Raw genomic sequence first — 26,230 nt, forward strand, 5'->3', positions numbered from 1 at the left:
TGGTATACCACCTCTCAATAAAGTTCCGAAATTTCTTTCCTAAAGACTCTGCACATTTATTAGTTTTGTACCTATATATTTTTGTTCTTGCTATTGTAGATGAGATTTTTTCCCCTTATTTAGTTTTTGCTTTTTTTGATATTTTAGGAAACTTAGTTTCCCAGTCTTAGGCTTTTCTGTTACCAGTCAGCTTACACTGGGAGTTATTTATTAAATGAATTAATTAGTATGTCAGCTACCTCAGTTGTCACCATTCAAATTGTGTATAAACCAGGGACTGTTATTATCGTGGGGCCTTTTTAAAGATTAAAGTGGTAAAGCTGTCATTTTCTAAAGATATGTGTGGAATAAGGGATTAGTTGTAACAGTTCTATTATAGTAGCTCAATGAATAGAAATATAATGAAGTTACTCCCACATTTACACCATTCAGTGTGCTTTAGAAAATTAATGACTTTAAAACTGAACTATAACAAACTAATTTCTTGTTTAAATTACTTTACACTGTTAGCTGTTGAGAAGTTGATGTGGGATAGGATATGTACAGAAAAGGGTAGAAACATTAATATCTATGTTTTTAATGGAAGTCAAGGTATACTGTTGAAAGTTGATTAAAAAAAAATTCATAGTGTTCACTGTTGGTTGCTAATTAGTATGCATAACCTCCTCCTTTCTTCTCAACATAACCCTGAGTATGCAGCTCTTCCAACACAGATCAGGTGGCTCTTGGTAGCAGACCCCATCCTCTGTTCCTGGGTAATCTATCCCTTTTGCCAATAATTGGTTCACAAATAGGCATGTGGTCCAGTTTGGGTCAATGAGATGAGAAGGTTTGTCTTTTCTTTTAAGACATGAAATGAAGAAACCATTTTCTCTCCCTTTGGACATAAACAAGAAGGTATATAACAGGGATAGTTACAAGTAGCTGTCTTATGAGACTTAGTATGAAGTCTTATGTTTGGATTGTAGAACTTAGGACAGACATGAACATGGGGTCTTGAAGACACTGTTGGACCAGTGATTCAGCCAAATTTGAAGCCTATGCTTTAATACATGAAATATTAAATTTGTTAATTAACTAAGTCAGTTTGAGTAAACTTGCATTAGTTTCAACCAAGAGCAACGTAACAGATAAAAGCATATCAATTATTTGATAGGTGAGAAGGGAGGAAGGTAGTTTAAAAAAACTTATATCCCCTTAGAACGACATTAATAATGAAGTTTATAAATGAAGAAATAATTCTGGATTGGTTCTATAAGAAGCTCAGTGGACACTTCCCCAGCAAAATCAGCATTTAACTGGTGAAAATAATTTTTTAAAAAACAGATTAGAAGTAATCCTAAAGACATACAGCAAATGAAGCATTTATTCAAAAATATCTACTAAAATCTACTGCTATTATAAGAATGAGAGCCTGTAGCATTTGAGACAGGACCAGCTTTCAAACCCATCACTGCTAGCTCAATGTGACAAAAGTTTAATTCAAGTGGGTACAACTAGGAAGATTGGGCTCCCTCCGTCCATTCTCCCACTGCCTAGTCTAGTGCTATAGTTTCACCACAGGGGAAGTAGACCACTGATATCACTTATCCTCTCAGCTTCATGTTGCAGAAGCTGTATTCCAGGCAGGCACAGCCAAGAGCACTGGAGCTCCCTTTCCCACCTATCCTCCACTTGTAAGGTGGAAGTTCTACTCCAGGCACATGAGTCTTAGTATCCTGAGCCCTGAGCTCCCTCACCCCGGTTTGCTAATAGGGCAGAGGTTCCAAGCCAGGAGAGCCAAGCCAAACCAAAGAAGATCAGGAGCTACCATTCCTGCCCAGTGCCTTACTCGTAGAGCAGGAGTGTTACACTGGGAGAAACAGACCACTGTCCCTGTACCCAGCTCTAGTGCAGTGATGCAGAGGTTCTGCCAAAGGGAGGAGACAGACTAAGAACAGAAAGCTCTGAAGCTCTATTTAAAGGAACTGATTTTAATTAGAACAGGATGTAGGGAAATTCTTGCCTATGAATTGTGTGTTGTTGAAAACAATGGAGTTTTTGATGGTAAGCAATTTAGGGGAGACTGGTAGCTCTAATAGCAAAAAGCAAAATAATAAATAAACTAGAAGATAATCACAGAAAGAGACAGCTAAGAAGAGCCTTCCTAAGGTGCAGTAAACCTCAGACTGGCAGGACAGGGCTCCTGCCAAAGAGATGGACTTTAAATGAATCAGACTATATACAGAGCAAGTTATGCCCCAGGGAATTGTTAGAAACAGTAGAGCAATCACCAAGCAATTAGTAGAATCTAACAGCTGAGTGTGATACTAATAAAGACAGTCCAGACAGAAGCTTAAAGGAGAGATTATGGAAAGAGACAGTCAAAGAACCTCACTAAAGCTATGTACAGTCATCCTTGGTGATCAGGGAGACTGATCACACATTCCTCAGTCTGTATTCTAGAGTATCATCAGAGGCTGCACACAGTAGGAGAAACAGACTTCCCTAAACTAATTCATCCAAGTTACCAAACATAAAAGAAAATAATTAAAACCTCCAGGAGGAGAGTCCAGAAAGAAGCCCATACATCTATGGTTAATTGATTTTTGACAAGAATTATAAGAATTGGCCTTTGTGTCATTTCAAAAAAATGGCACTGGGACAACTGGATACTCACATGTAAAAGAATGAATTTAGACCCCTACCTCGTGCCATGTATATGTTAACTCAATATAGAAAAAAGAACTAAATGTGAGAGTGGAAAATATAAAACTCTTAGAAGAAAACATACATATAGTTTTTTGTGAACCAAGATTAAGTAGCGACTCCTTAGATATAAGATCTGATGTATGAACAGCCAAAGAAAAAATAGAGTTCAAAGTTGAAAACTTCCTTGCTTTAAAGAATTTATCAGGAAAGTAAAAAGACAACCACAGAATGAAAGGATATATTTGTAAATCATGTGTATGATAAGGATCTAGTATCTAGAATATATAAAGAACTCTTATAACTTAATAAAAAGACAAATAACCCAATTGAAAAATGGGCAAAAGAATTGAATAGACAGTTCTCCAAAGATGATTTAAAAATGGCCAATAAGCATGTGAAAAGATGCTCAACATCATTAGTCACTAGTGAAATGCAGATTAAAAGTATAATGAGCTATCACTTCACACCCAGCAGCATGGCTACAGTCAGAAAGATAAAAACAAGTATTGGTGGGGATGTGGAGAAATCGGAACTTCTGTATATTGCTGGCTGGAATTATAAAATGTTCAGTCACTTCAGAAAACAATAAATTTCAACATGGCAGATTCCAAGTACGCTTGTGGGTTGGGAAAGTTCTGGAGTGTCCCAAAGAGTTTTTGTTGTTGTTTGTGGAAATGAGAAGCCTCCCAGTGTATGTAGAGCTGAGGAAGACCTTAGGATAGGTGGGACACTTCACATTCATTGACTGATAACCTCACATCTTTTCATACTTGGAGCTACCACATTTTAGATGTGGGCCTGTTCCAGGAGGTGCTGTGTGCTTCCCAAAAGAATCTGCAGGGCAAGGAAGGGGAAAAGGCATAATTTAGAAATGTTTTATGGAATGGAGTAATCCAGATGAGGGGATCCTGCCCACAAAGACATCATTGTCTTGGGTTGAGAGGATCCATTATCTTTTCTTGTTGACTTTCTGACTGCAGCGTTCATACTAAGCATGCCATTTCTCCCATTGTGTACTGACTCTGGAGGGCATTCCTATCCTCCTGCAGGCATTGCTACTAACAGACCCTGTTTCAGCTGTTCAGATCCCAGTCCATAGTCACATAGAAGATAGGAGTGTTTCATGGGTTGCAAAGGGAGCCACGGTCATTGCAACCTGCCTCCCCACAGTGAAATTTCTCACTGTCACCCCCACCCCATTCACAATACACCCATGCCTCAGCAAGGATGATTCCCTTTATTGTTACATTATTTTCCTCCCTTAACCTCCCTCTCCCTTTAGACCATACACCACCCCCCAACACCAGTACTCATGGGCCTTAACAGTGGAACCAGGTGCTGATGAGCAGATGTATGGGTGAACTCCACTGGAAAAAGGAAAAGGAAATAGCTAATTCTCTACCTTGTCTATGGAAGTCCCAGACTAGGTATGGAAATTACATTTAAACTAACTAGGATTTTAAGTGATGGAACAGAAAAATACCAGGGATATTATGACTCTCATACTAATTGGAGCATGCTCCTAGCATCTAGACAGCAGGGTGGGGATGACATATCCTGCAGCACTTGGCCAGTCCCACACAATGAAGAATATCCTGAGTTCTGTCTGATGTTCTGATGCCCTGCTGGACATTATCCAAGATATACAGCTCATTTGCAAGAATATCACGTGTCTCTTCTTATCCACTATGACAATTTATCATTTGTCTTGGTCTATTGTCCTTATTCCCATTAAGGCCATTTCACACTTTCTTTTATTTTATACCAGTAAGTCTGGTCTGTTAATTCTAATGCTAATAGTGGTTTTATTCTTGCCTCCGTGTATACCTCTACTCTTCTTTTTTCTGTTCATCTTGTACTTTTAGTCTCTGTTTCTAAAAGCCATACTTGTCACGATACATTCTAGTGTAGGCATTCTTAAACTTACAGAATTGAGTATTTTTAAAATAAAAAGGAATAGCAAAATAAGCATGGTAGTTAGAGCAGTGTTTCTCAAACATTTCTATACCACTTTTACAATTTTCACTAAATCCACATACCCTGTGATTTTTTTAAATCTAAAGGTTTTCTTTATATCAACAGTTTTTTTCTTAAGTACTTATTTTAACTTCATCCTTAGCAATATATTTGTGAATTTATGGATTTGATATTTAGTTTATATATTTTTTCTAATACCTTAAGTAGGTAACTGAAAATTTTTAATATGTTCATTCAATTCAACCCAAAATTATCTCACATATTACTCGTGCTTTGCAAACCAATTTTTGAAACACACTGACTTATATACATGCAGGTTTCTCTCTATGAAAAAAAAAAAAAAAAAACTGAAGACAAACTCTTAAAACAATCCCTGGAGTTTAGGGATAAAGATAGAGGAGTAGAACAGATCATTGTATCATTTTTGTTTTTTTAAGCTGTACTGTACCACTTGATTTTTTTAAAAAACCATCAGAATGAGTTACTTTTACCCTTTTAAAAAAGTAAATAAACCAAACTGCAGCATTAAATGATGGTGGGCATAGAGGGTGAAGTCCTATGTGTTTTCACACAGAGCACAGAGAGAATCATGACTTGTTTGAAGCCAAGGATGGATTCAGTGATTACCTTTTGTGGAGCCACCAATATATCTCTATTCATAGCTTTCAAAAGACTTTTCCTAAACCCTTAAGCATAAATTTATATAAAAATAATTATAAGCATCATAAAAGTATAAAATAGCATTTTGTATCATAGTAAAAGCTCAATAAAGTTATAGTTTAACTGGGATTACTTTAATAGATTTCCTTATTTCTGTAACAGTGGGCAAACCAGTTATTCTCGGACACAGAAACAATTACTGAAATGATTTTTCAGTGCTCCAGAGCCATTAATGGACATCAGTAAGCACAAGGTAAACATAACTTCCTGGGGCAAAAAGCTTGGATAAATGTTCTAACGTAAGAAAGTTTTCTAATACTACAGATTTCTCCTAGGGGAAAGGGTTTAAAAATGATTGCAACAGCTTTTTATTCTAGTAAAAAAAAATTATACTAATTATGAGTACCAAATATTGTACTACCAAAAACTAAATGGAATTAAAATGGACAAATTTTAACTAAGTCTTACTTAATAGAAACTCCTAAATATTAACATTTGCTAAGCATATGTTGCTTACTATAATGACTTACATATTATAAAATCTATAACTCCATTTTGACAAAGTGTCAGGTAAAGAAATTTTGTTTTTTTGTTTGTCTATTTTATATGCTTGTGTCATCAGGCTGCATATTCATCTGGAGATTGAGACTTCTCAGACTAGATTATAACCTTCTAACAGTTCACTAGGAAAAGATGAAAATCAGATTCAAATTTACTTTGTTTCATCCATGTTTCGGTGAATTTATTGAACCATCCTTGCATTTGTTACATAAATTCCACTTGGTCATGGTGTATCATCTTCTTGATGCGTTGTTGAAATCCGTTTGCTAGTACTTTGTTGAGGATTTTTGCATCTATTTTCATTAGGGTTGTTGGCCTTAAAACTTTTTCTGTTATTGTCTGGTCTGGTCTTTATTTTTTTTCCTTCTAATACTGCTTTTGCTGTGTCCTGTAGCTTTTGGCATATTATGTTTCTATTTTTCACTTGTTTCACATACTTTTAAAATTTAAATTTCTTTCTTTATACGTTTGTCTTTCAGGAGCATATTGTTCAATGTCCACATATTTGTATAGTTTCTAATGTTCCTCTTTTTGATGTCCAGTTTTATTCCATTGTGACCAAATAAGCTACTTGACATAACTTCAAGTTTCAAAATTTTGTTATACTTCTTTTGTTCTAACACATGGTCAACCCTAGAGAATGGTCCACGTGCTGATGAAAGGAATGTGTAATCTACTGCTGATGGGTGACATGTTCTGTAAATGTCTGCTAAGTCCATTGGGTCTGTGGTGCAGCTTCAATCCAATGTTTGTTAATTTTCTGTCTAGATCTGTGCAGTGCTGGGAATGAGTTATTAAAGTCTCCAACTGTTATTGTATTGAGATCTATCTCTCTCTTTAGATCTAATAATACTTGCTTTTATCTGGGTGTTCCAGTGTTTGGGTACATTTTTATAATATTTATAATTATTATATTCTCGTGCTGAACTGATTCTTTTATTGTAATATCTCTGCTTTTCAGCTTTTAACTTGAAGTCTGTTTTGTCTGATATATCTATTTCTGCTTACATTTGGTTTGTGTGGAATTTTTTTAATTTATTTACTCTCAGTCTATCTGTATCTACATGTGAGGTTAGTTTCTTGTATGCAGCATAGAGTTAGTTATTGGGGTTTTGTTTTATTTGGGTCCATTCAGCAAGTCTGTATCTTTTAAATGGGGATTTAATCCATACACATTCAAAGTTACTACTGATAGGTGAAAACTTACTCCTGTCATTTTATTGACTTTTTTCTGGTTGTTTTGTATATCCTTTGTTCTATATTTCCTCTCCCATTGTTTATTTTTGTAGTTGGGTTTTTTTTTTTTAGTGAAAAGCTTTCTCTTCTCTTTCTTCTTTGTATTGATTCTACCAGTGAGTTTTATAGTTTCACATATTTTCATGATAGTTATTGTCTTTTCACTCCCAGATACTAGACTTTCTTGAGCATTCCTTCTGAGACCAGTCTAGTGGTGATGAATTTTCTTAGTTTTTGTTTGTCTGTGAACGATTTTATTTCTGCCTGGACCTGGATGTCCATCTGTTTCCCAAGACTTGGGCAGTTTATTCTGTTAGTTTATAAGTTTTCCTAATCTTTTTTCTCCTTCTGGAATGCCTATAACACAAATATTTGCTCAGTTAATGTTGTCCCATAAATCCTTAGGCTTTCTTCATTCCTTTTTCTATCTTTTTGTCTCCCTCTGTTATTACAAAAAAAAAAAACTGTTTTCAAGTTCTGAAATTATTTATTCTGCTTGGTCTAGTCTCTTATTGAAGCTCTTTATTTTATTTTTATTTCATTCATTGAGTTCTTCATCTCTAGGATTTCTATTTAGTTCTTTAAAAATATTTATCTCTGTTGAATTTCTCATTCAAATCATGAGTTGTTTTCCTGATTTCATTGAATTTTTTTATCTGTATTCTCTTTTATCTCACTGAGTTTAAGATTGTTATTTCGATTTATTTTTCTGGCATTTCATATATTTCCTTATGATTTGATCTCTTACTGGAGAATTATAATTTTCCTTTGGAGGTGACATGTTTCTTTACTTTTTCATGGTTGATGTTTCTCTACATCAGTTCTAATCATCTGGTGGAAAATTAGCCTCTTTCAGTTTTTTGGAATAGGTTTTATATGGAAAGACTTACTTGTATAAATGGTCTTGGGGTGTCAGTTTGATGGGGTACATTGGCTTTGGTTCTAGGTGGATACAGTTGTCTTCATATAGTTTCTTCAACTGTAATCCACACTAGTTGTGTTTGTGAGTTACTCACTGGCCTATTTGTGGTGATGGTGTTACAGCTTTGCCAGGGGTGGACTCACTGGGCTGTTTCTCAGGACTAGGTCATGTGTGTACACACAATGAGTCAGCCAATTTGGAGTCTGGCTTACTGTGGTTTGTGTCGCAGTGCTGTTACTCTGGCTGGGAGCATGGGCATGCAGTTGCACAGCCAGCCTGGGGATGTGCCTACCAGGAGCAGCTCATGGGGCTGTTTCTAATGTCTGGGAGGCAGGCGTACAGTGACTCAGCTATCCTAGAGACATGTCTGCCAGGGACTTCCCATCATACTATTTCTCAGGCCTATAACATGGGCACAAGGTGGCTCAGATGACCTGGAGTGTACACACTGGGGGCAACCCACAGGATGTTTCTCAGGCCCAGGACACAGCTGTATGGCTGTTCAACTGGCCTACAGGTGATTCTGAGGGGTGGGGAGCGGCCCATGGCACTGTTTTGTAGACCTGGAATGCAAGCCCGGGGTTGTTTAATATGCCTGGGTGCATGCTCACCAGAGGCTCCCTACATGGCTATTTCTTGATCCTGAGACATGGGTGCATAGCTGCTCAGCCAGCCTTTGGGCATGTCCGCCAGGGATGTAGGTATGAGGCTGCATAGTTAGCTCAGGGGGCATGCCTCCCCAGGGCAGCCTGCAGGCCTGTTTCTTAGGCCCATATTAGGGGTACAGGACCATTGGGGGCATGCCAGGGCTATGCTTCAGGTAACGGGTGCTCTATGGCTGCTTCTCAGGTCCTAAGCATGGTTGCGTAGCCCTTCTGCTGGCCCAGAGGTGTATCTGCTGCTTGGAGGCTCAGGAGGTCTCTTCTGCTTCGGGGAAGACATGCAGTAGTTTGGCCAGCTCAAGGGCAGGTTGCCCTGGATGGAACTGGCAGACTCTTTCTCCAGCTGAAAATGTGACAACACGGGTTGATTTGCCTACTATGCTTATTCAGAGTCACAGCCAATTCATGCCGCTGGAATTGTGGCTTTCAGCCACCTGTGTAGGCTTTGTATAATGAAGATGGGGCCCCAATGCTGGAGAGATAGATGCAGAGGCTACTGGCTCCCAGAGTAGTATACTCCAGAGGCAGCTCTCATCTCAAGATGATACCATGCTACAGCAGATTGGCTCACATGGGGTTGGTAGGAGTGGAGCATGCACCCTTTGTTCTCCTAATCTTGGGCAATGCAGCTGCATAAATTACTGGAAGCTTTCCAAATTGGGATCAGGGCTTGCAAGGACTATCGAATTCTCCTATTATAAGGACTGATAGGTGTTTGTCAGGGAGACAAGGGTCAGGAAATGATCTTTGGCTCCCTTTTCCCGACACGGAAGTCCATCTGGACCCCAAACAGATCTGATCTTAGTTGGGGAGATGGGGGTGCAGAAGTCAGGTGCCTCCACACTGCCCTCCTGGACTTCCAGTGACCACAGGTGCATCTCTACTCCTGTGCTGCACTCCAGCACTTGGCCTTCGACACTCAAGTCAAATCATAGCTGTATATTTGTTCCCTTAGTCCTTTCCCATGAGGAGGTGGGAGATGAATGCCCGGTGTCTGTAGCAGCTATCTTGCTGGTATCACTCCTCCAAATTTGCTTCCAGAAGATACATACGCATTCGTTGGCATGGGGTGAGATATTCCTGGTTGGCGTCTCCTTTCCCAGCATATGAAGTATGCTGTTTTGGCCCCAGATCCCGCAGGGTGTGCCATTACTAGTAAACCTGGCAGCTACCACTTGGTGAGCACCTGCTATGTCTCAAGAGCTGGCTCTGAGACTCAAACTGTTCTAATTTCTGTGATTCAAACTGATAATTTTCTGTTGAATATAAGCTTTAACAGTAAACCCAAACTTTTCACTGACTTGTGTTGTTCACCTTATAAATAAGTATTTTGGGTGCCTCACATGAATACAAAATGAGTTTCACCAGAAGGGTCCCTTGCAAGTGAAACTTTCTTACCCTCCTTGTAAAGGTACAAAGCAAGCATTGCTCCTGAAGCCCCAAAGATGATTTTAAGACAGTTTGTGAATTTTTATTGATATACAGCAAGGTGGATCAAATGCTAAATATATTAACCCCTCTTCATTCTTACTTAAGAATAGCAGATGTACTTAGCACAGCATACTGTTCAACAATACAAAGAAAACTATTTTAGTTATATACCACTGGAAAAAAATAGTAAAACCAACATATTAAAGGATAAGAGTGAAATGAGATTTAAAGTTGTAAAGATCACCTCACAAGATATTACTAAACCAAAAGCTATGTTAAGTATTGAGGATTTAGCACCAGCTGGTAAACATTATTTTGGTAGAGGTCTCCCTTTTAACACAGATCATTTGCTGGGACTCTGATTCCTAGTCTTGTCTATTCCTTGCAAATGTGTCCTTTATTGTACATTAAGTTCCTGGAGCCAAAGAATGCCTATAAATAAGCATATGCAGCACATATTGAAACTTGGGATAGTCAGATCTCCTCTCAGGGCAGGACCCATCCTAAACATAGGTATATAATGCAAAACTCTTGAAGTAGTCTATTATTATTATTATTATAACACATTATAAATTTGTCAGATCATTTTTTTGCAGTTTGTATCTCCAGGAAAAAAAATAATATATCCAACAACAAAGAACAAAGAAGGGAATTGTGAGGAGAAGAAGCCTTCAGAATTATGAGATAATTTTAAATGGGTAAACAAGGCCGTCAGTAATCTGAATGAGATGGCTAGACATACATCTCCTAGTCTTTTACATTTGGACATAATACTATTAGGTCCACGTAAGTGACTGTGCCTTATATAATAATGTTCTTATCTTCCCCTCCTGAATAAGACTAGGGCACCCTGAATAAACTTATCAAAACACTTGTAACTTTAGAATTATCTTTTTACTAGATAGGATTTAATAATACTTTACCTATCATACAGCTTTAACTCCTGCGTTTAGCAGAATACCTAAAACTATTCTTAACGTATTTACTTAATTATAATGAATTGTTTACATAAAAAGTTACCAAGATTTAAGCATAATGCTGAAATCAAAGTTGCACCACCATATTGATGAAGTCTGTGGTTTAAAGTTATCCTAATATGTGTGGTAGTTCTTTTTTAATTGTGATATAATACCGTGAAACCCCATGGTAATACATCCTGTAATAATGTGAACTCTGATCTTATGTAGTTGGTGATTGCCTCCTGCCCTCAGGCAAATTAAGACTAGAATTCTTTTATTCTAACAGTCACTGATAGTGTCACACAAAAATGCTGCTGTTTCCACTGCCACTAAACCACATTTAACTAAATGTATAATTGAAATACACTTTAGATCTTTCCAAGATTTTTTTTGTCTTTTTTTTAGCATGTTCAACAATATTAAATACTGATTAAATACAATAAATTATGTGTTTAAATAAGCATCGCCAGCCTAATAGGTAGCATTGGCTGAGAAGGAGATAAAGGTAGTTTTCATCACCTTTTACTCCTTTTACATCTTAGTCTGCCTTCAGATTTTTCTTAATGTTTCTTCCAGGTAATTTTAGGAAGTGTAGTATTGAATATTGTATTTGTTGCCAAATTCTACATTTCCAAATTCAAATGTCACTGGAATGGGGCAACACAGAGCTACAGAAAGAACAATATCCTTGGATAAGGTTAGTAAAGTTGTGTAATGGAATGAGATAAACCTTAACATATTTAAATAAATTCAAATAATTTAATTACAGAAAAGGACCATTTCATCTAGTTGTTATCAAATCTATCTGTGCATCAGAATCACCCAAGCAGCTTGTTAGAAAGCATAGACTCCCAGGTCAAATACACAGCAATTGTGCTTGCACATGTTTGGGTGAGGTGCTAGAATTTGTCATTTTAACAAGCACCCTAGGTGATTTTGATATCCAGCCAAACATTCTGGAATCGCTGATCTAGTACAATGCCCTACAGACAGCAATTACATTTAATTCATCTCTGTATTCCTAGCTAGATCAGCAAAGTGCCATGCATATAGCAGGTGCAAGATAAATGTTTGCAGGAGATACAGCAGGAAGTTGGTACAAAGAGAAGTTCTGCGACTTGTGGAAGGTCCTCCAGTTAAGAAGCTTTGGAAACTACTTCTTATTTGGCCCAGCAATGGAGGGACAAGGGCTTCTGGATCCTCTTTTAACCATCTTTCTGAACTAGTATAGTATATTACATCATCCAAAATTGGTCTCATAAGGTTATAGTAAGCACATGCAGGTGTATATGTTCAACGGTATGTTGCAGGTACGATTCCCATCTCATCTTGCAAATTTCAATATAGCAGCTTCTCTAATAGGTGTTATAAAAATATTTCTAACCCTTGCCTGCTTCAGTGCTTTAATACGCGAGTTTAAGTAGCTTAAAAGTACATTGTGTAGTTAAGTTCCTTGAAGACAGGAAACAAAATGTCATGGACAATATTATTACTTTCACTTCTGTCATCTACCCCCTAGAAAGTTTGTGGCCAATTATCAAAACTGCGGGTATTAGATGACTCTTACAATGTCCTTTTGATCTGTTGTACTAGAATTCAATTACATTTCCAAATAAGTTCTCAGTATAAGAGAGGGTAATGCAATGGGATTCTCCAGTTATTGCTCAACATTTTAGAACATGGCTACCAATTTTCCGGAAGGAGGAGGAAGGGGGAGAGAAAAAGGAAGGGAAGGGAAGGAATAATAAGAATCCGTAAGTTGCAAACTCTTCACCTTCGTTTGTATTATCTGCCATATGACACACCACATGGGTCTCATTTCCAAGGGCATTTAGAAAGTTGTGAGTCAATTTTCCCAAGAGTTAATACAATACCACTTATTTGGAGGGATTTCTAACCTCTCAGAAAATACCCTGAATCTTAGTTATCAGTTAAGTCCTAAGAAAAAGACCATATTACTGTAAATGAATATGTTATTTGATAACTTCTTTCATTTTCTTCATCAATATGAATGACACTGACAAGCCCCTTTAACCAAGTGATAGTGCCATAATCATCTTACACTAAAGGGCTGTAAATGGGCAGTGGGAAAAGTGGACTTTAATAAAACAGCTATGCATTGCTGCAGAAACCGTTGAGAGAATATCTAACTTGAAATGATTTAACTTTTAAACATATGAAGGATTTTTAAATGCACTACAGTCATATCAACCCCCAGCATACATGATGAGCATGAAAATACCTTTTCTCTAACTTGTATGCTGGTTCGTGGGTGTGCGATTGGAAGGGAGTTAGAGTTGCAGGGTTAACAGATAACTTCAGTTGCCTAGAGTAGTGTATTTTTCACATTTTCCCTTTTGTTGTTAATTGTAAACTTTGTGAATCAGTTTTCCCTTTAGATTTCTTAGGTAAAAATCAACCCAAGGCAGTGATTAAGAAAAACTGAGAAAATTCAATTCAAATCACTTGAGCCAAAGCTCAAGGCAGTGAAGTAGGACGGAAACTGAGAAAATGCTACAGGTGATCATTGCGGGATGAAAGTAAGAGGGGATGGTTGACGGAAAACCTAGTTTACTTCTCAGGTTAGTAACTAGCTCTGCACCAGCCAAAGAGGTTGTTCTCCATTAAACAGTCCAACTCAGATCATGCCTTGCTTTCTATGGCTCAGATATAAAGAGTTTCTACCATTTAAAATGAATACCATCATATGTGTTCTCCAGTTTGTCTGTGTGTACTTCAAATGACTATTTCCTTTTTAACTCATTAGTAAGCTTCTGAATGGTTATTTTCACATTTTTAAAATTACTTCAAATATATAGCAATAGACTCAGGTGGTCAACCCATCACATATAGATTGAAATAGATTATGAAGTTTAAAGTTCTATAAGTGTTTTTCCTTTTCACTGTCACTCCTGAGCCCAGATTACACTCTAGCTATTCTATTGCTACACTCGTAACACGTTATTCCCCTTTTTTGTCTACCTGTGTATTTCTTTTAGACCACCAGTCCTCATCCTTTTCGGCATCAGGGACCCGTTTTGTGGAAGACAGCTTTTCCAGTGATTGAGCGGAGAATGGTTTCAGGATGAAACTTTTCCAACTCAGATTATTGTGCATTTGTGAGATTTTTTTTTTTTTTTTTTTTTGAGACGTAGTCTCACTTCTTCACCCAGGCTGGAGTGCAATGGTGCCATCTCAGCTCACCGCAACCTCCACTTCCCAGGTTCAAGCAATTCTCCTGCCTCAGCCTTCCAAGTAGCTGGGACTACAGGTGCCCGCCACCACGCCCAGCTAATTTTTGTATTTTTAGTAGAGATGGGGTTCCACCATGTTGGCCAGGCTGGTCTTGAACTCCTGACCTCAAGTGATGTACCTGCCTCAGCATCCCAAAGTGCTGGGATTACAGGTGCATTTGTTAGATTCTTATAAGGAGTGCAACCTATATTCCTTGCATGTTCAGTTCACAATAGGGTTCACTTCCTGTGAGAATCTAATGCTGCCACTGATCTGACAGAAGGCAGAGCTCAGGCAGCAATGCTCTCTTGCCCATGGCTCACCTTCTGCTGTGTGGCCCAGTTCCTAACAGGCCATGGACTGCTACCCATTTGTGGCCCAGGGATTAGGGACCGCTGTTTTAGACTACAGTTGTTTTAAGGTCAGGGACGATGTCTTATTTATCATTATATACTCCATAGTACTTGACACAGGAGCTACTCAGTAGATTTATGTTCTATGTGTAGGCATGTCAGAGTTGCACCAAATGTGAACTTGGGGAAATTGTATTTGCTTGAGTAAAAAAAAAAAAAAGTTGAATCTACTTTTGTCTTCTACTTTGACTTAAAGAGGTCTGAATTACATCAAATAGTATCAAACTACTACAGTATTCACTTGTCATTTTCTTGCCATTTTACTCAAATTGGTTTCAAAATCCTATTTTCTTTTGCTTTATTCTAGAACTGAACAATGCCACAAAAACATTCTTTACTAAAGAATATTTGAAAATAAAACAAAGCTTTCAGAAATCCAACTCTGCAAAATGGCCCCTACCAAGCTGCAGAAAAGCATTTCATCTTTTTGGAGGTAAGGAAATCTAATGCCAAAAGAAATGTCTGATAATTTTGTCTAAGGTCTCTTCTTAAAAGTAACTTCCTTCTGTCTCAGAAATATTAGAGGAAATATATTTCTGTATTAATCAATTTCAAATAAGGATTTTGCTAAGTATCTCCTTGCTGAAAACTACAGATGTACAAAGGAAGAAAATGAAGACGATACAGTAAAAGCAAATTCGAAGACTCATGACTAAATAGACTTTGCCATGTTTTCACTGTTTAGTACATAGATAATGAAAATATGTCTCAAAAGCATCAGATTTGACAAAAGTCATATTTATGGCAGCTGCGGCCCATCTGGAGTAGCTGCTACTATGAAGCCAGCTGCAGTTGGGGAGGCGCAGCCAGGGCTGCACACTCCACAGAGCAGGTGGGAGCCAGGAACAGGCGGGAGCCCTGCCGCCTTCCAGCTGACGAGGTGGGAGCCCTGCCCACCCAGGCAAAGTTGCAACCACCCAGCCATGGCTGCGGACCTGGACATCCCTGTACTCTTGGGGACTGGGGAAGCCCCCTTGCCCCTGTAGGCTCAGAAACGCCTACTCCTGCTGCTGGGCCTCTCCATGCTCCCGGCACCCACTCCAATTTCAGAGCAAAGTTGAGGCCAAGCCCAGGCATTGTCACAACCCAGCCAGTGTGCACACTCTCAGGGCAGTGCTAACATGCCAGCCCTCTGCTGCCTTGGCCCACTCCAAACTTTGGGTGCTGACAAGCACGGGAGGAAGGCTGAGGGGAGCTGAGGGCAGCCCAGCACAACCTGCAGGCACCCCTTGGCAAGAATAGCTTGGGCACTGTGGGCACCATGGATAGCAGGTTGATGGTGGCAGGAGGTAGACAGGCTCCTGGGCAGAAAGGGGACAGGTCCCTGGTAAAGCCCCACCTTCAAACCTGTAGACTGGGGGCTGGGCTGTCAGTTCTATGGACCAGAGTGAGAACTTATGGTGCTTTTTCCAGGACTGCCCATGGCTACCCATGAACCAGTCAGTACACACTTCCTCCCCTCTTTAGCCCATAAAACCCTAGACTCAGCCAGACTCAGGCAGACAGTGAGACAGCCTACCTGCCAATACGACCTGCCTGCAGCTAGGAGCTGCCCACTCTTGAGTCTCCTCTCCACTGAGGGCTGTAGAGACGGCGGGACAATCTGCCTGCGGATAGGAGCTACCCACTGTGAGTCTCCTGAGATCTGTTCTGCCACTCAGTGAAGCTCCTCTCCCCCTTGCTTACCCTCCAGTTGTCTGCGTACCTCATTCCTCCTGAATGTGGGACAAGAACTCAGGGTCTGCTGAGTGGCAGGACTAAAAGAACTGTAACACAATAAGGGCTGAAACACACCCCCTGCCCCCTGCTCACCACGTTGAGGGTGACAAGACAAGAAGAGCTGCAGCCCTTTGGGGAGCCCAGATGTAGAGAATCCCTGAGCCACGGCTGTGACACCCTCCTTGGGGTTCTGCAGTTCCTGGAGTTTCCAAGCTTCCAGGCACCACTGTGTTTCCCTAGTCCAGACTCGAGCCCACAGCAGAAGCCACATGAAGTATATCGCATCCAGCCGCAGCCTCACACAGAGCCAGCACCTGGAGCTCCCTGCCCCGCCACAGCAGCCAGCATGCCTGGCTGCGTACAGTGGCTGGACCTCGCGCTCACTCAACCACACTCCGCTCGCCATTCTGCACCTGGCTTGCACTTGGCAGATGTGGGATCTGAGCCGGTAGTAAGAGCCAAGCACAGCCTGCCAGACCAAGTGGGCAGAACTAGCCCAGCAAACACAAGCAATACTCAGAAGATGCCACCAGCTACAGAGGTTTCTGGCTGGCGAGGTGTCACCCTAGGGATCCTGAGACAATATTTAACAAAGGCACTAGTACTGTGTATAAAGATTCCTAATAATGCATTCATTAGCAGAAGCTAAGTTTATTTAGTTTTAATATTTTATAGTTGTCCCACAAGTTTAGAACAAATCGAAAGTAACAGAGCCTTGGTGTCAGGGTGTCTTAGAGATGTGCAGTGGTTGAGGAATACCACTTTCTAGCTTTAGGTCTAAGTATCAACATGACTTCAGAGGTGTCATAGGATCTATTTTTTGATCTGTAAAATAGGAATAATTATGTCTTCCCCACCTAACTAATATAGTAGTAAAGATAAATGGGCTAATGTGAAAGTATTTTCTAAATTATAACTAAATGGACTATAAAAATATAAGGAATAAAGGTAATACAGTATCTAATACCTTTTTCTGCTTTGGGAATTTGTTACTGTATGAACATACAATAGGGACATAAATATAATTTCATCTTTTATGAAACCATAGTTTATCAGAGCATGAACTACTGTGCAGTTTTCAGTATTTAACAATTATGACATTACGGGACCTGGTAGAAAAGTCCAGCTATGAGGAACTGTGATCTTCAGGGAACAGGAAGAACTTCTGCATAAGACCACCAAGATCAGTACAGCAATAACCTACACCAGAAGGAGATGGAAGCAGAGCCCCTATGATTGTGGCAAAATAAAAATTGGTGCATGAAATTGGTACTCTCAAAGAAAGTAACATAAGAATATAACTTTACACAGTGATTCGAATGAAGAAAAAAGTTTAAGGACATTATATAAGGACATACTACTTTATAAAGTGGTAACTGTAAAAATTTAATATCTAGAGATTTGGTATAGATAGGTTTTATTGTTTATTTTTTATTCACTTATTTTATTTTTTTTGAGACAAAGTCTGACTCTGTCGCCCAGGCTGGAGTGTAGTGGCGCGATCTCGGCTCACTACAACCTCTGCCTCCTGGATTCAAGCAGTTCTCTTGCCTCAGCCTCCCAAGTAACTGGGATTACAGGCGTGTGCCACCATGCCAAGCTAATTTTTGTATTTTTAGTAGAGAAGGAGTTTTGTCATGTTGGCCAGGCTGGTCTTGAATAATGAATGACCTTAGGTGATCTACCCGCCTTGGCCTCCCAAAGTGCTGGGATTACAGGTGTGAGCCACTGTTCTCGGCCATAGATAGGTTTTAAATAGGTCACATTTAGCCCCCAAAATATGAAATCAAATATAAGAAAACTAGTCTTAAAGGATTCATGCCAAAGAAAAGAAAGTTTATCATTTTAAGCGTGTTCTTTAAAACAGTCCCTTGTATTCTACCTTCTACGCTACACCCAAAGTTCTAATAGAATGGAGTACCTTCTGGATAACTCCACACTTTCCATTGTCTTCTTGTATTCTGAGGTAGTACAGAAGCTATAATTTAAGCAGTTGCTTCTTTGTGATTTCATCTTACTTGTCTTCCCCATAGGAGTTCCAAAGAACTTAATTTTTTTTTAAATGTGTGTTCATGGAGGAGGTTCAAAGTAGCATTATTACACCACCCAACATAAGAAATACATATATTCTACCAGGAGCTCAGCTGAGCTGGGCAAGAGCTGAGTTATCAGGTGTCTGGAGTAGCCGATTAAAGTATCAAGACAAAAATGAAAGAGTTAAGCCTTTAATCATTTACTGTAATAGTATAAGCAAGAATCTAAAACCAGAGGAAATGCTGACCCCTCCTGTTCAATTATCTCATGCAATAGTGCACACTGGTCCAGGGCCACATAGAGCAGGGCAGAAGTAAGGATTCACTCACTATGGAGAATGTCCCAAACAAAAGGCTCCAGCAGTTTTTCAGACCCTGAGGTCAGGAGGCGTGGCAAAGAGGAAAGGCTAGGAGTGGGAAGGCACTGGGCACTGAGTCAGAGTGGAGAAAAGTGTTTCCCCTGCTCCAACCTCCGTAAGAAAACCTTTGTAGAGGCACAGAAGGAACTCTGCCCAAGCCCTCAGATAGCTATAACTAGTAACAAAGTGCTGGGAATACAAATATAAATATGTGAAAGTGTATATGCAGCCAGGGGAGCCTGAACTTGACTGCAGCTCCCTTCAGAGATTGTAATGCTCTGGTTGTACAACAAATCTGACTTTTTCCCATGAATCCTGCCAGATAAAGCCTTTGTAATGGTCTGTCGAGGCCTGAAAAAAAATCACACACAGGATTTTAATCAGGAACTGGACTCCTCAATTATCAGTATTATTGAAGTACCTCCTGTAGTTCTACTTTGTTTACCCTGATTCCCCTGAATTTTGTATTATTTCTTTGTATAAGTATACATATGTATATTTAATCATATTATTTAATTTTGCTTGTCTTGTAACTTTTATAATGGTAGCAATGTATATATTCTGCTTTGCTTTGTCATTCAATATGAAATTCATCCATTTCAGTAAGTGTGGCCACATTCTTTTTACTTCTACACTGTATGTAGTTAATTATATGAAAATACCCCAGCCCAACTTATCTGTTCTCTTGTTGATGAACAATTGAGTGGTCCAATTTTTATTATAAAGAATGTTGCTATAAACACTCTTGTGATGTCTCCTGGAGCGTAAGAGTTACTCTAGAATAAATGCCAGGTAGAAACTGGCTGGGTCATAGGAAAAGCATGTCTTTAACTTCATAACCTCACCAAAACCGTTTTCCTAAATGGTTGTGATGATTTATCACCAGCTTTGTCTACCACATTTGATATTTTCAGTCTTTTAAATTTTACTGATTTGATAGGTATAAAATGATATCTCATTAGGGTTTTAATTTCCATTACTGTGATTATTGATGGGGGTTGAACATAGCTTTGTAGGTGTACTGATCTTTACGATTTTCTGTTGGTTGTATTTTTTGTTGTTGTTGTTTGAAAGTGTTAAAATATTTTCTAGTGACTTTTTTTCTGTTAATTATATGAATGGCAGCTATTGTCTCCCAGTTTGTGGGTTCTTTTTACTTTGATATATTTTAATTAATTGTAGTTCTTCAATTTCTTCACCATCTTTCTGGTGTGTACTTGCTTAGGAATTTCTTCTCTTTCCCCAAGGTCATAAAGATATTTTCCTATGTATTTTTCAAATAGTTTTAAAGATCTTTAAAACTGATTTGTGCTGATTTTTTTTTTATTGATTTACTTTCTTTGTTGTAGTTAGAGACCCAGTTTCTTTGGATTTTTTTTTCTACCACTATTTGTTGAAAATAATGTATCATTTCCTCACTGATTTACAGTACTAATATGTCATACTTTAATTTCCATATGTGGGTCTGTTTTGATGTCTTTGAGTCCATTGGTATAATTTTTCATTCCTATAACAATACCATACTGTTTCAGTCACTAAAAATTTAATAAGTTTTGATATCCCTTCTTCCAATTTGTTTTGCTGCAAGAGCGTCTTGGCCATTTTTTGGCCCTTTGCCCTTCCATACAAATTTTTAAATCATCTTGTCAAGTTGCATGAAAAACTATGTTCTACTTGGGAAATGGGGTCCTATTAAATGTATAAATCAATTTGGGGAGTATTGATTAGAGTAAAAATTCTTCTATCAATGTGGTTTATCTCCTCATTTGTTTAGATCTCCTTTGATGTCCTATAGTAAAGTTTTATAATGTTTTTATAAATATCTTGCACATCTTTTGGCTAGATTTATTCCCATGTACTTGCTATGTTGTCCTCTTCTCTCCTTTTTTGAAACTTCAGTGCAGAAAAATTGTCCCAGTCACACTTAATTTATGGCATACCATCATCACTGTTCCACATACTCATTTGTTTTCTTTTTATCCCCATATCCTTCTTTCTACTTCACTCTCATCCCATAGCCAACTATTACATTGGGTTTACTTAATGTGTGTTATTTTGTGTGCTTATAGAATGTATATTGTTTCTGCACATATATTTTTAATTTATGAAAATGGTTTTATACATTGCATTGTTTCTCCTTCACCTAGCACTAGCCTTTAGATCCATCCAAGTGGCTATGTGTACCTCTAATCTGTGATTTCTAATTAATGCTCTACTAAGGTATGCATTTGCCATATTTTATCTATTCACTATCTAGAATACTTCCAACTCTCTGTCACAATAGATAACACTCTAATGAATATCCTAGTGTGGACTGTGAATATCTCTTTGGTATATAGACTCAAAAGCAGAATATCTGGGTCATAGTATATGAGTATGCTTGACTAAATATTGCCAACAGTTCTCCCATATGACTAGCCTAGACACCTATTACCAGTGTGTAAGGTTGGGAAAAATTAGCACTATGGAAAATGTTGGCGGGGAATGAGAATTAGAAACTCATTTTAATTTGCATTCATCTGGTAATAGTTTAATGTCATTTTAAATACTTCTTAGCCTTTCAGATGCTTCTTTTGTAATTAATTTGCTTATTTTGCTAAGGGGGTTTCTACCCTTATTGGTTTTATAAAATTTCTTTTATATTCTAGATATTAATCTTTTATCTATTTTAGACATTACAAATTTCTTCTGCCATTTGTATCATCTACATATTGTTTGTCCATGGTATCTTTCATTGTAAGGAATTCTTAACTTTGATATAATTAAATGTTTTTCACTTTGTGTCTTAAATTTTTATTTAGGTTCTTCCCTATTCCCAGATGACAAAGGTTTTCACTTTGATTTTCTTTTCTTTTTGAGACAAGGTCTTACCCTGTTACCCAGGCTGGAGTGCAGTGGTATGATCACAGCTCACTGCAGCCTCAACCTTCCAGTTCAAGCAATTCTCCCACCTCAGACTCCCAAGTAGCTGGAACTACAGGAGCACGCCACCATGCCTGTTTCATTTCGTATTTTTTTGTAGACACAGGGTCTCACTATGTTGCCTAGGCTGGTCTGGAACTCCTAGCTCAAGCAATCCTCCTCCCTCGGCCTCCCAAAGTCCTAGGATTACAGGCATGAGCCACCATGCCTGGCCTCGCTTAGAGTTTTTAAATATTTATTTTATAGTTTTACTTTTTAGGTCTTTATCTAGAATCCTCCCATTATGTTTTGTTACAAAGTGTTCAACATCTGTCTTTTTTCATGTAATAGCTTACTTTTCTGAATATTATACAATCTTGCTGAGATTTTTATATGGTTTCTTATTGTTGTCTAGAAATATATTGATATTGGTATGTTGATATCATATTTAACAACCTTGTGAAATTACTTTATTAAGTCTAATTATAAGGTTTTTGTGGCTTTCAGTGAAGGCAATATTATCTTAAATAAGGACCGTTTTGTATCTTTCGATTTAATGCATATGCTTTTTTCTCTTTGTACTTGCCAGACTTTCTGAACTAAGACTTCTATTTGATTTTGAATGGAAAAAGTGATCATAGCATCCCTGATTTTAAAAGGAATGCTTTTAATATTTACAAATGAGTATAATTGTTGCTCTGTATTTTTGGTAGGTACCCTTCATCAGGTTTTAAGAATGTTCTCATCTGTTCCTAATTTCTAACACCTGTAGTTTTTCTTGAATGGAGTTTAATTTTGTGAATGGTTTTTCAGCATTTCTTGAAATGATCATATGGCTTTACTTCCTCAATTTGTTAATGCACTGAATCATATTAATAGATTGTAATTGATGTTCTAATGTTAGGACATTAGAACACTGCTAGATTTGGTTTGCTAATATTTTGTTTCAGAATTTTACTTATTTATGAGTAAAATTGTATTTATTTTTTATACTGTGTTTTGTCAGTTTCTTCCTAAGTCAGTTTATATATCTTTTTGCTGATAATTTTTTTGTTTCAAATTTGTTGGCTTTTGTTTATAATATTTTAATATTTTAATCTCTCTTGTATGTCTAGTTATGCTCTTTGAGTTCTGATTACTCATATTTTTCTGTGATATTGCTGAGTATTTGTCAATTTTATTATTCCATTTAAATTACCAAATTTGAGAATTGACTATTGTATCTTTGTTTTTATACATTCATTTCTGTTCTTTACTAAATCCTTTCTGTTACTGTCTTTGGATTTATTTTGTTATTTTATACCATATTAAGGTGGTCTAAGTCAATTTGCATCCTTTTTACTTCCTTTAAATTACTACTTAAGGCTGTAAATTTCCCTTTCATGACTTGTAGAATTTTTTATTCTTTATTTCTAATTTTTTTTTAACATACCACACAATCACATACTGGTTGAATCATCTTGATTAAAAATAACAATTGTACAAAATCAGGGTTGTATTGGAAAATTAGCATCTATGATTTCAAGTTATACCACACTATTTCGTATAAGACGCCATCTACACAACATTAATAGGTTCCCTAAGAAATTTACTTCTCGGCTTAGTTTTTCATGGTTAGTAGGTGGAAGTAAGGTGTAAAGGGGGATCTTATGGGAAAAAAAATAGACATTCCCATAAAAGCCTTTGGCTCCACAAAATTAGTGGGATTTTTTTCACACACACACAAAATTGCAAAGACAAACAATTATAGATTTTCCGACCAAAGAGGCTTGTATAAAATCTTGAACTCAGGTATAAAACTAGCTAATACTTGTCCTTTTCGCCCTATGAAGTGTCTTAGATAATTAATAAGTAAGCAGACATGTTTTAAATTTTTTTCTTCTTACAAATACATATTTCATGTATTAATACATAAAATGGGTAATACGAAAAGGAATGGAAATAATCTAGATAAATGTGAGCTGGCACTTTTTAATCTCTCATCAGATGCTAGTTGCACTGATGACTCTTTCAATTGTAAATCCTCTCCCTGAAATACCTACCATTTCCAGGCATTTAATCCTGAGTTTATTTGAACAGTATCCAACTGATATGGTTTCCATCTATGCTATGTTAATTTATTCCCTGAGAAACCAATCATTCATATATATAATTACATGCATATGTATGCACACATACATACACAAAGCAAAGTAGCAAAGAGGTTTCACTGAAATATTTTTGCAAAGAGTTCTACATTGTTGAATTTATTTTCTAAACATACTCAAGTCAAAGAAATTTTTAACAAAAATTAAAAATTCCATGTCTTAATTTTACTCACTGTAAGAAAAACATGCAGCTGAAATGCCAGTGTCTGATATATATTTATGACAATCCATCCATTTTTCATGACCGCCTGGGGAATTATTTTATTTGGTCATTAGTTTGTCTGAAAGTGTTAGATTGGTGCTGCGAGTTTAAACATGCTCAGTATAAATCAAAGAACTCCACATGGAAAAGAATGATTATCTCGAATAGAAAACAAAACAGTACATGTTCACACAGCATGAGTGTGAATATAACCCAGAAATCTACCTTCTCAGAAAGTTGGAGGTAAGTCAGAGAAAATTTAAAATATGCTGTAGACCTGGGACTGCCTTGGAGCAGAAAGGTACATTAACCTTTACATTTCCTCTGAAACCACAACAGTTTTGTTCACAAGATAATTTTTTGAAAAGGCCTGCAAATTCTGAACTTCTTTTTAGTTTGGCAGAATCAGGTTCTATTTTTGTTATACAGTTTACTTATGAGTTTAGAATTTCAGAAGCCTTTTGCTTCTATATTAAGTTTATGACCCAGATCACTTATAATGCAAATTGTACATTTTGTTCAAGTATCACCACTTCATAACTTATTTTAAAAATTATGAGCAGTGTTTCATTCTCTCCTCCCTCCCTCTTCCTTTACCTCCTTCCCTCTCCCTTTACTTTCCTCTTTCCCTCCAACTCTTCGTTTTCACATACACTCACAATTTTTGTTCTTTTCATTATTTCACATATATAGAACTTGCTTGTTAATTCTATGTGAAATTGGTGTTGGTGGGATATGATGCCTTCATTTTAAAATACTTGCATTTATAAAAGTACACATGTATGCTTGTGCGTTAAAAATTCAACCAGTAACCACAAAACTTCTGAAGTTAGCACAATAAATAAATTCTCCTAGTGTGAAAGGGTGGTGGCCACATAGTCCTGACCTTGGCCCAGAGCTCACAATTTTAATAATGTGTACCAAAATAGTGCTTTACCTAACTACCCTGCAGAATAAATGACACCAAGTAAAAGTGTTCAAAGATATAATAAGATGACTGATACTAGATTTTTTAAACCTTTTAGAAGGGGCAGAAAGGAAGTGGAGGCGCTCAGCATCACTTTTAACTCAAAATGGACTGTTGATATCAATAAATGGTGTCATTTAATTTTTAAAAATATTTCAGAAATGTTCAGGTGTTCTAAAGTTTGATCACTGTGTGACTATCTTGGTGGGGCCATGGGCAATATATGTACTCATTGTGAATCATTCTGGGAAATTGTGGTCAGTCTGGTACAGAATATGAAGATTGAGTATGTAGGCCTTAAGTGAGATGATGGAAAACCTACTCCATTTCTGCGAGACCTCATGGTAGGTGTAGGTTTATCCTATTCTACAATCATGAAGCGTAGAGTACTCTGGGGGATGATGGTGGATACTCACTCCTGGGATACAGAGGTGAGCAAGTAGTACAAAGGTATCCTCAGGATTAATCCAAGTCTGTGCAATAGCTACAGGTTATTCTTGATGTTGTGTCATACCTTTTATCCCAAGTGATCAAAAATGTTATGAAAAGTTATAGCAGATCTCATCTATACAACATTTGAGACACAGTAGCAAAAGGGAGCTCAGGGCTGTCCTCTTCTGCTTCAACACTAAAAGAGTAGAAATCTCATTTGATCAGCAGCTACAAAGATGGAAATGGCAGATCAGGAGGCCAGATTAGAGGGATGAATGTGACCCGATTCTGAGTACAACAATGAGAAAACAACCACAGAACCCTGAGAAAGAGCAGGGACATATACAAGTCAAGTGTATTATTTCTGGCAACAACTGGAGTGGGAATTTCTGCTTCTGAGTAGGATATAGTAAGTGGTGGCAAGCCATCACTCTCAGTGGCAATAACTAGGGGGAAATTATAAATTACAAAAATCATATTTAAAAATAAATTTGAGAAAGATGGAATTGAAAACTAGGTGAATTAAAACTCCAATATGGTCATAGCCCCCTAGGAAAGCTAATATTGCCAGCTCTTTGCTTTCCTGGGAGTATTTTCCAAGTCTGAGGATTAATCTAGCCATGGGCAAGAGTACTTTATGAGGAGGAATAGAAATCGGCAGAAGTTTTGATAACCATAGAGACATGTCAGTCTCTATGGTTATCAAAGAGGAGTCCAAACATAT

At 37.7% G+C, this 26,230-nt stretch overlaps 1 protein-coding gene across 1 annotated transcript in view; it reads left to right on the plus strand.

The window, feature by feature from the left end:
• Nucleotides 1-26,230, plus strand: part of RNF180 (ring finger protein 180) — a 232,461-nt gene that overhangs the window by 183,782 nt on the left and 22,449 nt on the right. Inside the window, 1 exon segment of the mRNA XM_033179678.1 lies at nucleotides 15,054-15,179. Within this exon segment, the coding sequence (XP_033035569.1) occupies nucleotides 15,054-15,179 (126 nt within the window).

The sequence above is a fragment of the Trachypithecus francoisi genome, unplaced genomic scaffold (assembly GCF_009764315.1).
Source record: "Trachypithecus francoisi isolate TF-2019V2 unplaced genomic scaffold, Tfra_2.0 Lachesis_group2, whole genome shotgun sequence".
In the NCBI taxonomy this organism is placed as follows: domain Eukaryota; kingdom Metazoa; phylum Chordata; class Mammalia; order Primates; family Cercopithecidae; genus Trachypithecus; species Trachypithecus francoisi.